The sequence below is a fragment of the Salvelinus alpinus genome, chromosome 2, assembly GCF_045679555.1.
Source record: "Salvelinus alpinus chromosome 2, SLU_Salpinus.1, whole genome shotgun sequence".
NCBI lineage: Eukaryota > Metazoa > Chordata > Actinopteri > Salmoniformes > Salmonidae > Salvelinus > Salvelinus alpinus.
Genome location: NC_092087.1, coordinates 80,224,449 through 80,243,708, shown reverse-complemented (window position 1 = coordinate 80,243,708; position 19,260 = coordinate 80,224,449). Strand labels below are relative to the sequence as shown.

The window sequence follows — 19,260 nt, the reverse complement described above, 5'->3', positions numbered from 1 at the left end:
CACACTACTACTATATACATATAGACCAGACTATAGACTATAGACTACCATCTACCACCTCACACTACTACTATATACATATAGACCAGACTATAGACTACCATCTACCACCTCACACTACTACTATATACATATAGACCAGACTATAGACTACCATCTACCACCTCACACTACTACTATATACATATAGACCAGGTAAGACTATAGACTACCATCTACCACACCTCACACTACTACTATATACATATAGACCAGACTATAGACTACCTTCTACCACCTCACACTACTACTATATACATATAGACCAAGTAAAACTATAGACTACCATCTCCCACACCTCACACTACTACTATATACATATAGACCAGGTAAGACTATAGACTACCATCTACCACACCTCACACTACTACTATATACATATAGACCAGACTATAGACTACCATCTACCACCTCACACTACTACTATATACATATAGACCAGACTATAGACTACCATCTACCACCTCACACTACTACTATATACATATAGACCAGACTATAGACTACCATCTACCACATCTCACACTACTACTATATACATATAGACCAGGTAAGACTATAGACTACCATCTACCACATCTCACACTACTACTATATACATATAGACCAGACTATAGACTATAGACTACCATCTACCACCTCACACTACTACTATATACATATAGACCAGACTATAGACTATAGACTACCATCTACCATCTCACACTACTACTATATACATATAGACCAGACTATAGACTACCATCTACCACACCTCACACTACTACTATATACATATAGACCAGGTAAGACTATAGACTACCATCTACCACCTCACACTACTACTATATACATATAGACCAGGTAAGACTAAAGACTACCATCTACCACACCTCACACTACTACTATATACATATAGACCAGGTAAGACTATAGACTACCATCTACCATACCTCACACTACTACTATATACATATAGACCAGGTAAGACTATAGACTACCATCTACCACACCTCACACTACCGCTATATACATATAGACCAGACTATAGACTACCATCTACCACCTCACACTACTACTATATACATATAGACCAGAAAATAGACTACCATCTACCACCTCACACTACTACTATATACATATAGACCAGGTAAGACTATAGACTACCCTCTACCACACCTCACACTACTACTATATACATATAGACCAGACTATAGACTACCTTCTACCACCTCACACTACTACTATATACATATAGACCAGGTAAGACTATAGACTACCATCTACCACACCTCACACTACTACTATATACATATAGACCAGGTAAGACTATAGACTACCATCTACCACACCTCACACTACTACTATATACATATAGACCAGACTATAGACTACCATCTACCACCTCACACTACTACTATATACATATAGACCAGACTATAGACTACCATCTACCACCTCACACTACTACTATATACATATAGACCAGGTAAGACTATAGACTACCATCTACCACCTCACACTACTACTATATACATATAGACCAGACTATAGACTACCATCTACCACCTCACACAACTACTATATACATATAGACCAGACTATAGACTACCATCTACCACACCTCACACTACTGCTATATACATATAGACCAGACTATAGACTACCATCTACCACCTCACACTACTACTATATACATATAGACCAGCCTATAGACTACCATCTACCACCTCACACTACTACTATATACATATAGACCAGACTATAGACTACCTTCTACCACCTCACACTACTACTATATACATATAGACCAGACTATAGACTACCATCTACCACCTCACACTACTACTATATACATATAGACCAGACTATAGACTACCATCTACCACCTCACACTACTACTATATACATATAGACCAGACTATAGACTACCATCTACCACCTCACACTACTACTATATACATATAGACCAGACTATAGACTACCATCTACCACCTCACACTACTACTATATACATATAGACCAGACTATAGACTACCATCTACCACCTCACACTACTACTATATACATATAGACCAGACTATAGACTACCTTCTACCACCTCACACTACTACTATATACATATAGACCAGACTATAGACTACCTTCTACCACCTCACACTACTACTATATACATATAGACCAGACTATAGACTACCATCTACCACCTCACACTACTACTATATACATATAGACCAGACTATAGACTACCATCTACCACCTCACACTACTACTATATACATATAGACCAGACTATAGACTCCCCTCGACCACCTCACACTACTACTATATACATATAGACCAGTCTATAGACTACCATCTACCACCTCACACTACTACTATATACTTATAGACCAGACTATAGACTACCATCTACCACCTCACACTACTACTATATACATATAGACCAGACTATAGACTACCATCTACCACCTCACACTACTACTATATACATATAGACCAGGTAAGACTATAGACTACCATCTACCACACCTCACACTACTACTATATACATATAGACCAGGTAAGACTATAGACTACCATCTACCACACCTCACACTACTACTATATACATATAGACCAGGTAAGACTATAGACTACCATCTACCACACCTCACACTACCGCTATATACATATAGACCAGACTATAGACTACCATCTACCACCTCACACTACTACTATATACATATAGACCAGACTATAGACTACCATCTACCACCTCACACTACTACTATATACATATAGACCAGGTAAGACTATAGACTACCCTCTACCACACCTCACACTACTACTATATACATATAGACCAGACTATAGACTACCTTCTACCACCTCACACTACTACTATATACATATAGACCAGGTAAGACTATAGACTACCATCTACCACACCTCACACTACTACTATATACATATAGACCAGGTAAGACTATAGACTACCTTCTACCACCTCACACTACTACTATATACATATAGACCAGGTAAGACTATAGACTACCATCTACCACACCTCACACTACTACTATATACATATAGACCAGACTATAGACTACCATCTACCACCTCACACTACTACTATATACATATAGACCAGACTATAGACTACCATCTACCACCTCACACTACTACTATATACATATAGACCAGGTAAGACTATAGACTACCATCTACCACACCTCACACTACTACTATATACATATAGACCAGGTAAGACTATAGACTACCATCTACCACACCTCACACTACTACTATATACATATAGACCAGGTAAGACTATAGACTACCATCTACCACACCTCACACTACTACTATATACATATAGACCAGACTATAGACTACCATCTACCACCTCACACTACTACTATATACATATAGACCAGACTATAGACTACCATCTACCACCTCACACTACTACTATATACATATAGACCAGGTAAGACTATAGACTACCATCTACCACCTCGCACTAGTACTATATACATATAGACCAGACTATAGACTACCATCTACCACCTCACACTACTACTATATACATATAGACCAGACTATAGACTACCATCTACCACACCTCACACTACTGCTATATACATATAGACCAGACTATAGACTACCATCTACCACCTCACACTACTACTATATACATATAGACCAGCCTATAGACTACCATCTACCACCTCACACTACTACTATATACATATAGACCAGACTATAGACTACCTTCTACCACCTCACACTACTACTATATACATATAGACCAGACTATAGACTACCATCTACCACCTCACACTACTACTATATACATATAGACCAGACTATAGACTACCATCTACCACCTCACACTACTACTATATACATATAGACCAGACTATAGACTACCATCTACCACCTCACACTACTACTATATACATATAGACCAGGTAAGACTATAGACTACCATCTACCACCTCACACTACTACTATATACATATAGACCTGACTATAGACTACCATCTACCACCTCACACTACTACTATATACATATAGACCAGACTATAGACTACCTTCTACCACCTCACACTACTGCTATATACATATAGACCAGGTAAGACTATAGACTACCATCTACCACCTCACACTACTACTATATACATATAGACCAGACTATAGACAACCATCTACCACCTCACACTACTACTATATACATATAGACCAGACTATAGACTACCTTCTACCACCTCACACTACTACTATATACATATAGACCAGACTATAGACTACCATCTACCACCTCACACTACTACTATATACATATAGACCAGCCTATAGACTACCATCTACAACCTTACACTACTACTATATACATATAGACCAGACTATAGACTACCATCTACCACCTCACACTACTACTATATTCATATAGACCAGGTAAGACTATAGACTACCATCTACCACCTCACACTACTACTATATACATATAGACCAGACTATAGACTACCATCTACCACCTCACACTACTACTATATACATATAGACCAGGTAAGACTATAGACTACCATCTACCACCTCACACTACTACTATATACATATAGACCAGACTATAGACTACCATCTACCACCTCACACTACTACTATATACATATAGACCAGCCTATAGACTATAGACTACCATCTACCACACCTCACACTACTACTATATACATATAGACAAGCCTATGGCGGCAGATTGACTAGGGCGGCAATTTCTGAGCTAAACTGACCAAGACGCAACTCCAACAACAACAAATAAAACCTCACATAATTCTACCCAAAAACAATGACAAATTCTTTCAACGTAGCAGATATAGAATATGGTAGAAAATGTATGTGGCCTTCTATAGCCTACAGGCTGGAGATAAAATGTATGACAATGTACTGAAACGGACACTTTTAACCTCATGTAGGTTTCTCTGATCAAATAGCCTAACCTAATTGGTGCTCAATCAAATACAAAAAGTTGTCATGTTAACAAACGACATATCCTAAAAACTGGACTGGTCAAAGTAAGATGGACAATATGGAATCACAACTGTTGTCCAGGAGTTTCACCTTATTGTCATGATCAGCGGTTTCAAGTTTGTATCCGTCCATTTTTGACAAGCTGATCATATCGAAAAAATAATTACTTCTGTATTCCCCGGTGTGTAAACACATTGCAAATTGGTTTGTGATAACTCCTGATAAAGTTGGGAAGCTACTAGCTAAAATTCAGAGCATACATAGCCAAATTGATTCGTCACAGGATTCAGAACTAATAAAGCCAATGCAACAGCCTGTTTTACAAACTGGGCCTACCACATGGATGGGCATTCATAAAATTACATTGCTGGCCGACATGGTAGGCTACACCCCAGTAAGCACGAGCCGTTGTCTTTTGGACCTGACCGGATGTGGTTTTTTGGTGTTCAACAAATGTTATTTTACCTTTATTTAACTAGGCAAGTCAGTTAAGAACAAATTATTATTTTCAATGTGGGCCTAGGAACAGTGGGTTAACTGCCTTGTTCAGGGGCAGAACGACAGATTTTTACCTTGTCAGCTTCTGGTTACTAGTCCAACGCTCTAACCACTAGGCTACCTGCCGCCCCATAATGGTAGGCTTACCACATAAATGGACATTCATAAAATTCAATTTCAGGCAACACTGTAGGCTACACCTCAGTAATCATAGACCCACGCAGACGCCTTTTGGACATATTTTTGGGGTGCAGTTCCGGACCAGCCTTGATTTCTACAGACTTTTGTTTTTGGTCCTGTCCGGATCACCAATCATACACGTGTATTTTTTGGTCTTGCCTATGGTGGCAGAACATCAAGGACCAGCTCTGGAATCAAGTGTGCTAGATTGGGGTTGGAGTGAAAACCTACAGGACAGTAGCTCTCAAGGAACAGGGTTGGAGAGCCCTGGTCTATACCATTATCTTATACGTAGGATATTGTCTTAAACCAGGGGTGTCAAACTCATTCCATGGAGGGCCTAGTGTCTGCTGATTTTTGGATTTTCCTTTCAATTAAGACCTAGATAATCAGGTGAGGGGAGTTCCTTACTAACCAGTGACCTTAATTCATCAATCAAGTCCAAAGGTGTAGAAAAAACCTGCAGACACTTGGCCCTCCGTGGAATGAGTTTGAAACATTTTAAACTCTTCCTCTTCTCTCCCCCTCCAGCGCTCCAACTACCTTCACAGACAGGTGCAGGCCCTGGCCTCCCAGTACCCCAACGTGAGGGTGACGCCCTGGAGGATGGCTACCATCTGGGGCGGTGCCAGCCTGCTCACCATGTACCTCCGCAGCATGGCAGACCTCATCACCATGACCGACTGGAGCTGGGACTTCTTCATTAACCTCAGCGCTGCAGACTACCCCATCAGGTGACTGGGGTGGAGGTGACAGGGGGGTATGGGGTGAGGACGGTGGGAGGTAGAGGCTAGCAGCATGTCAGACCTGATCACCATGACTGACTGGAGCTGGGACTTCTTCATTACCTTCAGCGCTGCAGACTACCCCATCAGGTGACTGGGGTGGAGGTGACAGGGGGGTAGGGGGTGAGGACGGTGGGGGATAGAGGCTAGCAGCATGTCAGACCTGATCACCATGACTGACTGGAGCTGGGACTTCTTCATCAACCTCAGCGCTGCAGACTACCCCATCAGGTGACTGGGGTGGAGGTGACAGGGGGTAGGGGGTGAGGACGGCGGGCGATAGAGGCTAGCAGCATGTCAAACCTGATCACCATGACTGACTGGAGCTGGGACTTCTTCATTAACCTCAGCGCTGCAGACTACCCCATCAGGTGACTGGGGTGGAGGTGACAGGGGGGTAGGGGGTGAGGACGGTGGGGGATAGAGGCTAGCAGCATGTCAGACCTGATCACCATGACTGACTGGAGCTGGGACTTCTTCATCAACCTCAGCGCTGCAGACTACCCCATCACGTGACTTGGGTGGAGGGGCAAGGTTTTACAGATAGTTGACCTACTGTGCATTCGGAAAGTATTCAGACCTTTTAAATTCCACATTTTGTTACGTTACAGCCTTATTCTAAAAAGGATTACATTTTTCCCCCTCATCAATCTACCCCATAATGAAAAAGCAAAAACAGGTTTTTAGACATTTTTGCAAATGTATTCAGTATTCAGATCCTTTACTCAGTACTTTGTTGTAGCACATTTGGCAGCGGTTACAGCTTCATGTCTTCTTGGGTATGACACTACAAGCTTGGCACACCTGTATTTGGGGAGTTTTTCCCATTTTTCTCTGCAGATCCTCTCTGTCAGGTTGGATGGGGAGCGTTGCTGCACAGCTATTTTCAGGTCTCTCCAGAGATGTTCAATCGGGTTCAAGTCTGGGCTCTGGCTGGGCCACTCAAGGACATTCAGAGACTTGTACTGAAGCCACTCTTGCAATGTCTTGGCTGTGTGCTTAGGGTTGTTGTCCTGTTGGAAGGTGAACCTTCGGCCCCAGTCTGAGGTCCTGAGCGCTCTGGAGCAGGTTTTCATCAAGGATCTCTCTGTACTTTACTCTGTTCATCTATTCCTTTGACCTCATGGCTTGGTTTTTGCTCTGACATGCACTATCAACTGTGGGACCTTATATAGACAGGTGTGTGTCTTTCTAAATCATGTCCAATGAAGTTGTAGAAACATGTCAAGGATGATCAATGGAAACAGGATGCACCTGAGCTAAATATTTAGTCTCATAGCAAAAGGTCTGAATACTTATGTAAATACAGTATTTCTGTTTTTTATTTGTGATAAATTAGCAAAAATGTCTAAACCTGTTTTTGCTTTGTCATTATGGGGTATTGTGTGTAGACTGATGAGGACATTTTTTTTATTTAATCCATTTTAGAATAAGGCTGTAATGTAACAAAATGTGGAAAAAGTCAAGGGGTCTGAATACTTTCCGAATGCACTGTCTATGTTTAAGTACGGAAGTAGCAGCAGCTGTGTTGACAGCAAATTGGTTTTAATGGAACGTCTTGGTGTTGCAGGATGTTTCGGGCCGCTTCTCCTTCGAAGCAGTCAAGCTGGTTAGGGTTGAGTGGACAGGAGTCGGACAGAGAAGAAATACTACTTCACATGCTCACGTCCCTGTGTGACCTGACATGAAAGGACTCTGACATTACAGAACTGAACACTTTGAACATCAGTTTGGTCATGTTATGGATAAAAAATATTGAGAGATTGATCGCCCTTTGTTGTGTAATTATAATTTACAGTTCAGACACGTTTTAAAATGAGCCCTTATGAAGAGATGGATACAGCACCAAAAGCCATCTGAATAACAACCAGACAGTAGACACACAGCTATATAACCCCATAGGCCCCAGGGAATCCATACTGTCACATTCACTGTACAACCACTGCAGACTTACAACAAAGACCCGAGCTAAACAACTTAAATAGATCAATCACAGTAGATCTCCGGTTCTTCTTAAGGTGCTAACACATTTGTTCCCCCCGAATTCCAATCCCTCTCCTGGCTTACTTACTCAGTTGAATAGGTTACATGATGAACTGATTACATGTTAATTGCCCCGAGGTCAATATGTATTGACTTCCCAACAGGTGGTTTGTGTGTGTGTGTGTGTGTGTGTGTGTGTGTGTGTGTGTGTGTGTGTGTGTGTGTGTGTGTGTGTGTGTGTGTGTGTGTGTGTGTGTGTGTGTGTGTGTGTGTGTGTATGTGTGTGTGTGTGTGTGTGTGTGTGTGTGTGTGTGTGTGTGTGTGGCACCGCCCCAGAAGGTAGCCATCCTCCAGGTGGTTTGGAGGGAGGCCAGGGCCTGCACCTGTCTGTGGACGTAGTTGGAATGCTGGAGTGTCACACATACACACCATTGTGAACCTCAAGGTCATTAGTCCCTCATAGACTTCGATCACATACTTTCCCCAGATGGCCACTAGTTGCTGTAATCGCCATTGTGAAAAAGGAAACTGGACCTTGTGTGTCCAACACCTGTAGCTAAGATGGAAGGTATAAAGAAAGAGGTGGTTGCCCTGTGTTGTTTTATAGTCCAACACGTGTGTGTGGTTGGTTTATATACATGGTTTGTATACACATGCTCAGGAGCCCCAGCTGTTTGTGTTCACCCTGTCAGGGAAATGTTCAGGGAAATATTTATGTTTCCGAACGAGCTTACTTTTAGTCTGTTGCCATGTAGATATGTGCTTGTCGTAGATATTATGGGATAGTGTGAGAACGGTGAGAATAGTTCTGATTTTGATGCTCGATCATAAAAGTGACAGTGTCTGTCTGTCTGTCTTTTCGTCTGTCTGTCTATGGGCGCTCAAGCGTGTTTGTGCAACTGTGCGCCCGTGTGTGTGTGTGTGTGTGTGTGTGTGTGTGTGTGTGTGTGTGTGTGTGTGTGTGTGTGTGTGTGTGTGTGTGTGTGTGTGTGTGTGTGTGTGTGTGTGTGTGTGTGTGTGTGTGTGTGTGTGTATGCTTGCGTCTGTCACTGTGTGAGTGAAAGTGTGTGTGGTGTGCTGATGAGCTGTTTCTTTCTTCCTGTCTGTCTCCTCTTCTTCTCTTCATTTGCATGGCGGTGATGTGGTGGAGAAAAGGGCTGACACTGGAGGTTTTTATAGGCCCATCAGGAGAGAGATGGAGGGAGAGGGAGTGATAGAAGAGACAGAAGAGAGTGAGTAAGAGAAGGGGGAAAGAGAGGGGTTACATGTTGGTGTAGCAGACAGTAATATCTTTGCTTAGCAAGTGCTTTTTTGGACCACTTCTTGGATTTGACTCAAGTTTCCTAATTTAGACAATATTTACATACGTTAACCCACAACACTCTGGTCATCAATGCACTCCCTCAATCCACTCCTGCTCATCTACAAGGCCGTGCAGTGATACAATCAAAAATAAGAAAACTCTGTGACAAATTATACTTGCCTTGGACAGCTCTCTTCAATTCAGTTCAATTCAACTGTCATGTAAGTGTAGAATGAAGCCAACCAGTCTATGCTACAGTCATAGTACCTCACTAAAAGAAAAACCAGGCTATGATCCACCCTATGGTCATCTTCTCCACTGATACTGTGTAAGGCATGAAGGGACAATCCCTACAATATGCTACAGCCGTAGAGCACCAATGCTATAAGGAATGCAGGGTTAGCCCTGGTCTGGTCCGCTGCTGCTGCTATGTTGTAATCAGTGTGTCTGTATAGGCTGAAGGCTGTAGGAGAGAAACAGGCATTATTCCCTGTCTAATTCTCTGATAATGTCCCCCCATCCGCATGGATGAGCCTGAAAGGCCCAGCCCAAATACCCTCTCCCCCTCGCCCTAGTAGCGGTGTCTGTGTGTCTGCCCGGGGGGCTGGTATGGAGGGATGGAGGAGGGAGGGATAAGTTACATGGTTGTTTTGTCCCAGAGCGAGGATCTCTTTCCAGGCTTTTCTCTTCAAGATAGCCAGTGTTGTCTTGCTTCTATCCTCTTTTCTAACCCCGTGCTTTAAATGGAACCTTTATTTAACTAGTCAAGTCAGTTAAGAACAAATTCTTATTTACAATGACGGCCTACACCGGCCAAACCCGGACGACGCTGAGCCAATTGTGCTTCACCCTATGGGACTCCCAATCACGGCCGGTTGTGATACAGCCTGGAATCGAAACAGGATGTCTGTAATGACGCCTCTAGCACTGAGATGCAGTGTCTTAGAATGTTGCGCCACTCGGGAGCCCTTTACCAAAGACTGTCCAGCTGCTCTACTAAAGACTGTCCAGCTGCTCTACTAAAGACTGTCCAGCTGCTCTACTAAAGACTGTCCAGCTGCTCTACTAAAGACTGTCCAGCTACTCTACTAAAGACTGTCCAGCTGCTCTACCAAAGACTGTCCAGCCGCTCTACTAAAGACTGTCCAGCCGCTCTACTAAAGACTGTCCAGCTGCTCTACCAAAGACTGTCCAGCTGCTCTACTAAAGACTGTCCAGCTGCTCTACTAAAGACTGTCCAGCTGCTCTACCAAAGACTGTCCAGCTGCTCTACCAAAGACTGTCCAGCCGCTTTACTAAAGACTGTCCAGCTGATTTACTAAAGACTGTCCAGCTGCTCTACCAAAGACTGTGCAGCTGCTCTACTAAAGACTATGCAGCTGCTCTACTAAAGACTGTCCAGCTGCTCTACTAAAGACTATGCAGCTGCTCTACTAAAGACTATGCAGCTGCTCTACTAAAGACTGTCCAGCTGCTCTACTAAAGACTAACCAGCTGCTCTACCAGCTGCTCTACTAAAGACTGTCCAGCTGCTCTACTAAAGACTGTCCAGCTGCTCTACTAAAGACTGTCCAGCTGCTCTACTAAAGACGGTCCAGCTGCTTTACTAAAGACTGTCCAGCTGCTCTACTAAAGACTGTCCAGCTGCTCTACTAAAGACTGTCCAGCTGCTCTACTAAAGACTGTCCAGCTGCTCTACTAAAGACTGTCCAGCTGCTCTACTAAAGATTCTCCAGCTGCTCTACTAAAGACTAATCAGCTGCTCTACTAAAGACTGTCCAGCTGCTCTACCAAAGACTGTCCAGCTGCTTTACTAAAGACTAACCAGCTGCTTTACTAAATAATATATAACTTCTTTACTAAAGAATATTCAGCTGCTTTACTAAATAATATATAACTTCTTTACTAAAGAATATCCAGTTGCTTGACTAAATAATATATAACTGCTTTACTAAAGACTAACCAGCTGCTTTACTAAATAATATATAACTTCTTTACGAAAGAATATCCAGCTGCTTTACTAAATAATATATAACTGCTTTACTAAAGACTTTACAGCTGCTTTACTAAATAATATATAACTTATTTACTAAAGACTAACCAGCTGCTTTACTAAATAATATATAACTTCTTTACTAAAGAATATCCAGCTGCTTTACTAAATAATATATAACTTCTTTACTAAAGAATATCCAGCTGCTTTAGTAAATAATATATAACTGCTTTACTAAAGACTAACCAGCTGCTTTACTAAATACTATATAACTTCTTTACTAAAGACTAACCAGCTGCTTTACTAAATAATATATAACTTCTTTACTAAAGAATATCCAGCTGCTTTACTAAATAATATATAACTTATTTACTAAAGACTAACCAGCTGCTTTACTAAATAATATATAACTTCTTTACTAAAGAATATCCAGCTGCTTTACTAAATAATATATAACTTCTTTACTAAAGAATATCCAGCTGCTTTAGTAAATAATATATAACTGCTTTACTAAAGACTAACCAGCTGCTTTACTAAATACTATATAACTTCTTTACTAAAGATTATACAGCTGCTTTACTAAAGACTATCCAGCTGCTTTACTAAAGACTATCCAGCTGCTTTACTAAATAATATATAACTGCTTTACTAAAAAGACTATCCAGCTGCTTTACTAAAAACTATCCAGCTGATTTACTAAAGACCATCCAACTGCTTTACGAAAGACTATCCATCTGCTTTACTAAAGAATATCCAGCTGCTTTACTAAAGAATATCCAGCTGCTTTACTAAAGCCTATATAGCTGTTTTACTAAAGAATATCCATCTGCTTTACTAAAGACTATCCATCTGCTTTACTAAAGAATATCCAGCTGCTTTACTAAAGAATATCCAGCTGCTTTACTAAAGACTATATAGCTGTTTTACTAAAGAATATCCATCTGCTTTACTAAAGAATATCCAGCTGCTTTACTAAAGAATATCCATCTGATTTACTAAAGACTATCCGTCTGTTTTACTAAAGACTATCCAGTTGATTTTAGGAACCGTACACATGTTGACAAGACTCGCTATAGGTATGTAGTATAGACTCTCTCTCGCCCTCTTTTGGTCAGTTGTAAGCTGTAACCCACCCAAAAATATATGCATAACTTTGATTCAGAAATAACTTGTGATATGGACTTGTCAACTATTCAAGTGTGGTAAGAGCTTAATAGTACAGTATAGTACAGTATAGCACAGTATAGTACATTACAGTATAGTACTGTATAGTACAGTATAGGTACCGTATAGTACAGTACAGTATAGTACAGTACAGTATATTACAGTATAGTACAGTATAGGTACCGTACAGTATAGTACAGTATAGTACCTTACAGTATATTACTGTATAGTACAGTGCAGTACAGTATAGTACAGTATAGGTACATTATAGGTACAGTATAGTATAGTACAGTACAGTATAGGTACCGTACAGTATGGTACAGTATAGTACAGTACAGTATAGTACAGTACAGTATAGGTGCAGTATAGTACAGTACAGTATAGGTACCATACAGTATAGTACAGTACAGTATAGTACAGTACATTACAGTATAGTAAGGCATATTACAGTATAGTATAGGTACAGTATATTACAGTATAGTACATTATAGTACAGTACATGCACAGTATAGTACAGTATAGTAAAGTATATTTGGCTAAGAGTGTGCAATTAGGGCATATGCCAACAGGGTAGCAGGGTGTTTTTATGGTGCTGGTATAAGGGTGACTGCAAGGCTGTGCTATGGGCTTGGCTGGTAATTCTGTGGTAATGGCTATGGTGGCAGTGTGTGTGAATGCCATCCAGCCAGACAGATAGTGACAGAGACAGAGAGTGCACCCTGGGGGCATACAGTCAGTCAGCAAACCAACCAGACCCACTGGACAGACTGTGTGACCACTCAGGCACAATGGCACAACTCTGGCAAATCTATGCTGTGACCTGGATTTCCCCCGCTGTGCTATGCTCTGTGTGTGTTGTCTGTGTTTTTGTGTGTGTGTGTGTGTGTGTGTGTGTGTGTGTGTGTGTGTGTGTGTGTGTGTGTGTGTGTGTGTGTGTGTGTGTGTGTGTGTGTGTGTGTGTGTGTGTGTGTTCTGCTACACAACATCAGTGTGTGTGTGTGTGTGTGTGTGTGTGTGTGTGTGTGTGTGTGTGTGTGTGTGTGTGTGTGTGTGTGTGTGTGTGTGTGTGTGTGTGTGTGTGTGTGTGTGTGTGTGTGTGTGTGTGTGTGTGTGTGTGTGTTCCACTACATCTGCTAAGTAAAGCCTTGGGGCTGTGAAATTGCTCCTTCATCAGTAAATGGCATTAATATGCATCCCTTCAGCCTGCGCTAGCCCAGCTTTGTTAGGAGAGTTTAGGCTCTTTTAGACAGACACACTGAGCTGTCACCTAAAGGCCCAGACAGCCTCCCCCTACCCTGCTTTACACCCTGCAGATATCTGTATTGTTGAGAATACCTTTGACTGTGGCAATGATGGCTTGCACTGCAGAGGAGAAGCTTTTAGCCTGGCTGGACTGCATAGAATGGGTTTGACTCCACTGGGCTGCTGTATTGTATAGTGCCTGTGGGGTTGGTTATTGAGCCAACTGTTAAATGGATGTTATGTTTACTGTCTTTGTACTTAGGGTTAGTCGTTTTCCTGACCAACTGTCCTGGAAAACCCTGGGCCCTGATCATAGTGGATAGTTAAATAATAAATGATCAAATGTTCCGTTAAAGCAATAGTTCACCCCAAAATCAAACTGAGCATAAAAGTGAGTGGCGGTTGTATGAGTGAGAGTCCATGGAAATGGCTGGCAAACTTGGGTTTTATAGAGAACGTTCCCTTTAACAACTATCGCTTTGTATCCTTGACAACCCTTGAAAAGTGATGACAGGAAAAAGCTGTTGTATTGCACTATCATATGGCATATGGTTTCTACCTCTCTCTCTTTGATTGGTTGGTAATTATGATCTTCCTGGCTGTCATTTCCACTGATTGGTTGGTTTCTAATAATCTCTTCCTGGTTGTCGTTAACAGAACCAACAGCCAGCTGGTGGCCTTCCTGTCCAAGTACAGAGACATGAACTTCATCAAGTCCCACGGCAGAGACAACGCCAGGTGAGATCTAACAAGCACACGCACACACGCGCTGATAAATACACACCCACATACAGGTGCACGCACACACACACACTAGCATGATACAGACACATTAAAACACGTTCACTTATTCGTATTCTACCAGTGGCGGTCGGTGTCTTTTAAGATGAGGGAGAACAATACATTTTTCATGAGCATGTCCTTATTTCTATTACAGCATATTGGATGACTGTCATTTATATTCCATTCACCCAGTTCAATGTAACATTGATAGGTTTAGGTTACTAAATTATACACGAATTGCCCCTATACCCATCATGAGGTTGCTACAGCCTAGCCTATGAATGAAAGTTTGCAACGTACAGTACCAGTCATAAGTTTGGACACACTTACTCATTCCAGGGTTTTTCTTTATTTTTACTATTTTCTACATTGTAGAATAATAGTGAAGACATCAAAACTATGAAATAACACATATGGAATCATGTAGAAACCAAAACAGTGTTAAACATATCAAAATATATTTGAGATTTGAGATTCTTCAAGTAGCCACCCTTTGCCTTGATGACCGCTTTGCACACTCTTGGAGAGTGAGGGACAGGTCGAGAGAGAAATGTGAGTAGTCAAGGCGACAGACAGTGACACATTCAATACCGCCTTGCACATTCGTGCCTGCATCTAGCTGATCTAGGGTGTAATCATTAGTCCAACGGTTGCAAACGAGATTTTCTATTGGACAAATTCAGGTAACGTTTTTCAACAGACTCGCTTCACTTTCATGGCAGCCACATACAAACAGCATGATCACTTCCTTCTCGTATCTACACGCTCTCCTCCTCTCACCTGTTCCCTTTGCTTGTGGACTTCAGTGCATCACACTGGTTGTGACCAGGCGAAGAAACCTTTCCAAGCCTAACCTTCATATCATAACCGTTAAACACAGCCTACATCGTTGTCACCATTTTAGCTAACGTCATAACGTAGTCAAAATAGCTACTAGAACTAACACGTTAGTAAACCCGCTACAATCATGCAGTACTGTGTGTACAGTCAGCAAACAGGTTAGCAGTTACACCGGTGGCAATAAATTAATCAAACCAAAAGCTTACCTTGACTTGGAAAAGGTCCAGTGTTGGATAGCCATAGCCAGCTGGCTAACATGACACGCCTTTCTGTTTGAGCCGGGTGTTTGAGTAGGCTAAACTAGCTAGCTGCATTCGCTAGCTAAGTATGTGAAAGTGAAAGTGAAAAAAAACAATGAAATATAGCTAGCTCTCTCTCTTGCTTCTCCTTCATTTTTGAAGAATTCAATTTGTTCAAAACTGTTCAAATATTGTCTTTCTCTCTTTGAGTCAACTACTCACCACATTTTATGCACTGCAATGGACAACACATCAGTTCATGCTGCAAGAGCTCTGATAAGTTGGAGGACGTCCTCCAGAAGTTGTCATAAGTAATGTGTCTATGGAAGGGGGTGAGAACCATGAGCCTCCTAGGTTTTGTATTGAAGTCAATGTACCAAGAGGAGGACGGAAGCTAGCTGTCCTCTGGCTACACCATGGTGCTACCCTACAGAGTGCTGTTGAGGCTACAGTAAACCTTCATTGCAAAACAGCATGTTTTAATAAATTATTTGGTGACGTGTGAATATATTTAGTATAGTTTTATCTTAAAAGGATCACTTTTAATATTTCACTATTTAAAAAAATTCTATTCACTGAGGAGGATGTCCTCCCTTTCCTCCTCTGAGGAGCCTCCACTGTCACACACACACACACACACATTCTCCTTGCCCCAGCTCGGTGACTGAGTCATAATCCAATTAGGCTCCATCTGTAGCTTTATTAATTAACCTTCCCTTGTTGCCGTTGCGAGGTGCTGCCTGCCAGCCCTGCCCCCGCCCCGCTCCATGCCCTATCACGCTACTTAATGACATGCCAATCACTGGTACACACACACACACACACACACACACACACACACACACACACACACACACACACACACACACACACACACACACACACACACACACACACACACATACACACTGACACCAATCACAATCTGGCTGCCTGTCGTGCTGTGCCATGGTGTGTGTCTGTGTGTGTGCCATGGCGTGTGTATGTGTGTGTGTGCCAGGAGTTAGGCAGGCTTGACTGAAGAAAACCACTACTGGCATGAGATAGGATGGATAGTGGATTAATTAAGGTTGTTTCTATATACAGTGGCAAGAAAAAGCATGTGAACCCTTTGGAAATACCTGTATTTCTATATAAATTGGTCATAAAATTTGATCTGATCTTCATCTAAGTCACAACAACAGACAAACACAGTCTGTTTAAACTAATAACACAAACAATTATATGTTGTCATGTCTTTATTGAACTCACCGTGTAAACATTCACAGTATAGGGTGGGGAAAATATGTGAAATGTTGGATTTAATAACTGGTTGACCCTCCTTTGGCAGCAAGAACCTCAACCAAACTTTTTCTGTAGTTGAATTTTGAACCATTCCTCTTTACAAAACTGTTTCAGTTCAGCAATATTCTTGGATTGCCTGGTGTGAACTGCTCTCTTGAGGTCATGCCACAGCGTCTCAATCAGGTTGAGGTCAGGACTGACTGGGCCACTCTAGAAGGCGTATTTTCATCTGTTGAAACACTTCTGTTGTGGATTTACTTCTGTGTTTTGGGTCGTTGTCCTGTTGCATCACCCAACTTCTGTTGCGATTGGCGGACAGATAGCCTAACATTCTCCTGCAAAATGTCTTGATAAACTTGGGAATTCATTTTCCCGTCGATGATAGCAAGCTGTCCAGGCCCTGAGGCAGCAAAGCAGCCCCAAACCATGATACTCCACTATACTTTACAGTTGGGATGAGGTTTTGATGTTGGTGTGCTGTGCTTTTTTTTCTCCACACATAGTAGTGTGTGTTCCTTCCAAACAACTCAACTGTAGTTTCATCTGTCCACAGAATATTTTGCCAGAAGCGCTGTGGAACATCCAGGTGCACTTTTGCAAACTTCAGACGTGCAACAATGTTTCTTTTGGACAGCAGTGGCTTCTTCCCTGGTGTCCTCCCATGAACACCATTCTTGTTTAGTGTTTTATGTATCGTAGACTCGTCAACAGAGATGTTAGCATGTTCCAGATATTTCTGTAAGTCTATAGCGGACACTCTAGGATTCTTCTTAACCTCATTGAGCATTCTGCACTGTGCTCTTGCAGTCATCTTTGCAGTACGGCCACTCCTAGGGAGAGTAGCAACAGTGCAGAACCTTCTCAATTTATAAACAATTTGTCTTATCGTGGTCTGATGAACATCAAGGCTTTTAGAGATACTTTTGTAACCCTTTCCAGCTTTATGCAAGTCAACAATTCTTAATCTTAGGTCTTCTGAGATCTCTTTAGTTCGAGGCATGGTTCACATCAGGCAATGCTTCTTGTGAATAGCAAACTCAAATTTTATGAGTGTTTTTTATAGGGCAGGGCAGCTCTAACCAACATCTCCAATCTCGTCTCATTGATTGGACTCCAGACTAGCTGACTCCTGACTCCAATTAGCTTTTGGAGAAGTCATTAGCCTAGGGGTTCACATACTTTTTCCAACCTACGCTGTGTATGTTTAAATGATGTATTCAATATAGACAAGAAAATACAATAATTTGTGTGTTATTAGTTTAAGCACACTATGTTTGTCTATTGTTGTGACTCAGATGAAGATCAGATCAAATTTGATGACCAATTTATGCAGAAATCCAGATAATTCCAAAGGGTTCACATACTTTTTCTTCCCACACTTTTCCTTCCCACTGTAGCTGTTTCTATAGGAATCAAATGGTGATGTATACAGACTATACAAGTTTGTTTCTGTGGTGGATAGCAGCTGGCTTTAAGACCTTCAAGGACTTAGGGAAACAGTCTGTTTGACCTGAACTTGACACCTACTGCAACACTTGGTGCTTCACATGAGCCACACGTTGTTAGTGTGTGAGGGAAACATGTATAGGATGTTATTCTCTCCCTATGCTCTCTCTAAGCTACTAGGAGGGTATACTGAGTGTACGCCGTGAAGGGAAATTGGTGAACATCGAACATACAATCATGTTTTCCAAGCAGAACATATACTAACCACTAGGCTATATGGAACTTTGTTTGTAAATGTTGATAAACATGTCACCACGGAGATGTTGTGTTCAGTTTGTATGCATTTCTGTATACAGCAGCAGTGAGAGGTTAGAAAATCCTTTTTTGCCCTTGTTTTCTCCCAGTCTCTGGAAAAAGAGGTTCCTCAAGAGACCATCTGGTTAAATAAAGGACAAATTAAGCAACAATAAGTGTATATTGTTGAGTGTA

The 19,260-nt window shown here is 41.5% G+C and overlaps 1 protein-coding gene across 1 annotated transcript in view; it reads left to right on the top strand.

Moving 5' to 3' along the window:
- Positions 1 to 19,260, top strand: part of xylt1 (xylosyltransferase I) — a 125,445-nt gene that overhangs the window by 78,397 nt on the left and 27,788 nt on the right. The window contains exons 4-5 of the mRNA XM_071389504.1: positions 6,241 to 6,443; positions 14,837 to 14,917. Coding sequence (XP_071245605.1) covers positions 6,241 to 6,443; positions 14,837 to 14,917 — 284 coding nt within the window. The remainder of the gene's footprint in view (positions 1 to 6,240; positions 6,444 to 14,836; positions 14,918 to 19,260) is intronic.